Source organism: Arachis ipaensis, chromosome B04, assembly GCF_000816755.2.
Source record: "Arachis ipaensis cultivar K30076 chromosome B04, Araip1.1, whole genome shotgun sequence".
NCBI lineage: Eukaryota > Viridiplantae > Streptophyta > Magnoliopsida > Fabales > Fabaceae > Arachis > Arachis ipaensis.
In genome coordinates, this window is record NC_029788.2 from 110,131,632 (window position 1) to 110,136,114 (window position 4,483).

General features: G+C 27.9%; 1 protein-coding gene across 1 annotated transcript; it reads left to right on the plus strand.

Moving 5' to 3' along the window:
* Window positions 233-2,254, plus strand: LOC107639610 (cationic peroxidase 1). Its single transcript, XM_016343156.2, has 4 exons — window positions 233-514; window positions 917-1,108; window positions 1,299-1,464; window positions 1,824-2,254. Exons 1-4 carry the CDS (start codon window positions 308-310, stop codon window positions 2,207-2,209), a joined length of 951 nt encoding a protein of 316 aa, XP_016198642.1. The 5' UTR covers window positions 233-307; the 3' UTR covers window positions 2,210-2,254.

Here is a 4,483-nt window from a genome sequence, read left to right on the forward strand (position 1 = left end):
AGTGTTATTTTTCAAATATTTCGCTTCGAGTAGGGCACGTGGAACAGTCCACAAAGGAGGATGGTTAACAAGTCAACACAATAATTTGGAATTATTGATAATGCTTATACATATATAACACGGACAAGTCAAATTTGGTTTCTTAATTATGGCTGCATATCTATCTATATATATAATATATTTATATTACAAGCTAAGGAAAAATCCAAAAGAAACTCGTATATAAATACGTGACATAATTCACAGTATTCATAGCACATTCTTTCAATTTCTCTCTTAGTTTTGGATAATTTCCCTCATTGCCAGCATGGCACTTCCAATTAGCAAAGTTGATTTCTTAATATTTATGTGTCTTATAGGATTAGGGTCAGCTCAATTGTCATCTAATTTTTATGCCACAAAATGTCCCAATGCACTTTCAACAATTAAGTCAGCAGTGAACTCTGCTGTCGCCAAAGAAGCTCGCATGGGAGCTTCCCTTCTTCGCCTTCATTTTCATGATTGCTTTGTTCAAGCAAGTCTACTTTCACTTTTTCTTAGTTTCTATTTTTTTTTAAATGTTACTTTGTGATTCATTCTATACAATCATATATCAAGTGGACGTAAATTCAATTAAGTGGGATTCACATTATATTTTTTTTGGTGTCTGGGATCCACATTATATAAAGACAATAAAAGAATATTTTAAATAATTTAAAATTATCTTATTTAATATTTATTAATTATAATTATAATAATNTTTTAAATTAAAAAATACATAAAATTAAATAATTTAACCTTAATTATTGTCTCTCTAAATACGAATCTAGTAATAAGTTAGACTAATGCTAAAATTCAGTTCCTTATTCCATTTATCAATTATGAAATAATTTTACAATAATGTTAACAATTATGATTTTGTTTGTTATAATTTCAGGGATGTGATGCATCAGTGCTATTAGATGATACATCAAATTTCACAGGAGAAAAGACAGCAGGTCCAAATGCAAATTCAATAAGAGGTTTTGAAGTGATTGATACCATAAAGTCCCAAGTAGAGAGCTTGTGCCCTGGTGTTGTTTCTTGTGCTGATATTCTTGCTGTTGCTGCTAGAGACTCTGTTGTTGCTGTGAGTATATATAACATATAAGTAGATTTAATAATTTGATTTAAAGATGTAATATTGTGGTATGTGAGGGTCTAACAATTTTAACTTAGTACGACTCAAATATAAAAAATACATTGATCACTTAACATTTTTTCTTAATTATTAGAGTACTTGATTATAAACTAATAAATTTGTTAAAATAATGTATCAGCTAGGAGGAGCAAGTTGGAATGTGTTATTGGGAAGAAGAGACTCAACCACTGCAAGTTTAAGCTCTGCTAACTCAGATTTGCCGGCTCCATTTTTTAATCTTAGTGGCCTTATCTCTGCTTTCTCCAACAAAGGTTTCACAACAAAAGAACTCGTTACTCTATCAGGTATAATATAATAATTGACCTGTCAGTTCAGAATAATAAATAATATCTCGTACCAACAAATTATAACTCAAATGACATAGTCTTTTTATATTTATTTAAAGATGACAAATTCGAATCTCACTCCTAATTTTAAAAAATAAATAAATAATATTCCATAAAACTAAATTAACTGAAAAAAATTATATTAGGTAGATTCTTTTTGAAATTTGGAATTCACTCTATTTTTTAAATTTAGCCTTAATATTTGGACATAAAAATTCTAACACTGTCATAAAATTATTTTTTTCTCAAAAACTTAACTTAATAGAAAAAAGAAAATATATGAATAATTATATTCTGACAATTTTAAAATATTTCAGGAGCGCATACAATTGGGCAAGCACAATGCACAGCCTTCAGAACAAGGATTTACAATGAGAGCAACATAGATCCAACATATGCAAAATCATTGCAAGCAAATTGTCCTAGCGTAGGAGGAGATACCAATTTGTCACCATTTGATGTAACAACACCAAACAAATTTGACAATGCTTACTATATCAACTTGAGAAACAAGAAGGGTCTCTTGCATTCTGATCAACAACTCTTCAATGGTGTATCCACTGATTCCCAAGTCACTGCTTATAGCAACAATGCTGCAACTTTCAACACTGACTTTGGCAATGCAATGATTAAGATGGGAAACCTTAGTCCACTCACTGGGACTAGTGGCCAAATTAGAACCAATTGCAGGAAGACCAACTAAGAAAAAAAAAAAAAAGATTTGTGGATTTTATTTTTCATGTTGGGTNNNNTAAAATTTCTATTATTATATTATGATACTACTTCTTTTAAAAGTTTAAGTTGATAAAAAACGACATATGAATTATGACCTCTCTAATTCTTATTAAATTTTTTTCAAGCAAATAAGATCGAACAAGAGTAGTTAAACAGAAATTTTCCTTTTTTAAAAGAATAAAAATAAGAAAGAAAAGGCAACTAAAAGGAGCATAATAGTAGAGACAAAATAACATTCTATATTGGGAGTATTTCAAGAGGTGAAGGTTGATAAACAGATATAAAGATTAATATTGTTATGAAGATTGGATACCTAAAATGTGAAGTTTAATTTATACTTTAGAGGGTAGGGTACGCAATTTGATACTGTTTTAATGTATAATGAAGAGAGCAATGTTAGGAGGTTAGTAATTTTTGTGATTAGTAGTCATCAAATAGCCATCAATAATGATTTAATAGTGTGAGATTGGTGTGAGATTTCATCTAATGGCTCACCTTTCTCTGCTGGTTATATGCCGGCCAAAATTCAATAAAATTGCTGGCCCTAGACTTTTCCTAAATACTATTCTAGTTATTTCCTCAATTAAGATGAAACTTCTAACATAAATTCAACAATTAAACTAAGGTTTTTTCATTTTATAAAACTTTTACCTTTTGAAAATAGTTTATTAAAATTGATTTTTAAAAAATAAATTTTTAAAAATTATAACATCTATATTTGATAAATCAAACTAAAAATAAACATAAACAACAACAATTGTATTTAATAAAATATCATTTAAACTTTAAAAAGACCATAATAAATATAAACAAAAGAGTATATTTGGATATTTATTAACCTATAAAATTATATTAAACTTTTTAATTTTGATAAGTACAAGCTAACTTTAAAGAACACTTTCTTAAATACTTTTAGAAATATATATATTTTTTAAAAATTGTAAAACAAGCACATATTTTTTTAGTTTATCAAACACACAATGAGGTGTCACTTTTCTAAAAAAGAAATTACCAAACCAAATCTAAACAAACACTTGTAACACACTATATATTATTAAAGGAGAACTCAAGAATAAAACTAAGGAAACGGATCCTTTATTAAAAAATTCACTTGATTTATTATATATACCTTGATTTGCACAATTTTCAGCCAATGAAAACATTATAAACGATTTTAGCAAGAAATAAGAGATCATCAAAAAGCAATTTTTAAGAAATGATACACTTAATTTTCTGAGTGCATTAGCATGGGAATGGACCCTCTCAATTATTAAAAAAAATTGAGAGAATAAAGTATAATCTCTAACCCTTCATTGTTTTCTCTCTTATATTTATTTTTGGTCTTACTTATAAAATTAATGGTGAGAGATCACACTTTATTTTCTCAATTGTTAAAAAAATTGAGAAGATAGGTACCAAAATCATCACAATTTTTTTAAGGACCAATAACATTAATAAAATCACCTATATTTATTAAAATCAAAACCATATTCGCTCTTGTTAAAGATCAACTATATATTGTCTTACTTTGCTAGTTAGCTACGCCCCCACGGACACAAAATGCATGCCATGCATGCATATTCTAAGTCATTGACTTTGGTAATTCAAAGTAAACGAAACAATATAATTCTTAATTAACGTAACTACGTAACTTCGCTATGCTTGCTTCAATCATGGAATAATTGCATGCATGATTTGATTATGACATATATATGGGTGGCAAATTTGATTCAATCCTCTTATCATTATCCACGCGTTTTTAGTTTGACAATTTTGATTTGTGCCAAAAGAAGCCACAAGACATGTTGCAAGTGTTTGATGACGTCTCTCATTATTCCAAAACTCTACTCATAATTATATTCTGTCCTCTTCTCTCATATTTCCGGGTTCATATTAGAGTTTTGTCCTTTAACAAACACAAGTCACTATTCTTCTATATTTATAAATGAAAATGGACGACTTTCTAAATGAAAGCACAAAACATGTTTTATTTATTTATTTGTTTATTCTCTCTACATCTCGTTAACTACACTTGTTCTCTCTTTGAAAGTAGAAACAAGTAATGACCAATTGATCAAATTTCGGTGGAATTAAATCGAGTTAGTCCAATAAGAGAACAATGTTATAAGCACTATGTAGTATTTTTTTTTTTTATACATGTTTTATTTTTTTATTAAATGCGATGATAAGTGAGACAAAATAAAAAAAAATTATATTATACAAAATATACAAAAAAATATAT

Coding starts and splice junctions, on each gene's coding strand:
- LOC107639610 (XM_016343156.2), top strand. CDS start 308: ATGGCACTTCCAATTAGCAAAGTTGATTTCTTAATATTTATGTGTCTT. Junction 515..916: donor TTCATGATTGCTTTGTTCAA/GCAAGTCTACTT, acceptor TTATAATTTCAG/GGATGTGATGCATCAGTGCT. Junction 1,465..1,823: donor AGAACTCGTTACTCTATCAG/GTATAATATAAT, acceptor AAAATATTTCAG/GAGCGCATACAATTGGGCAA.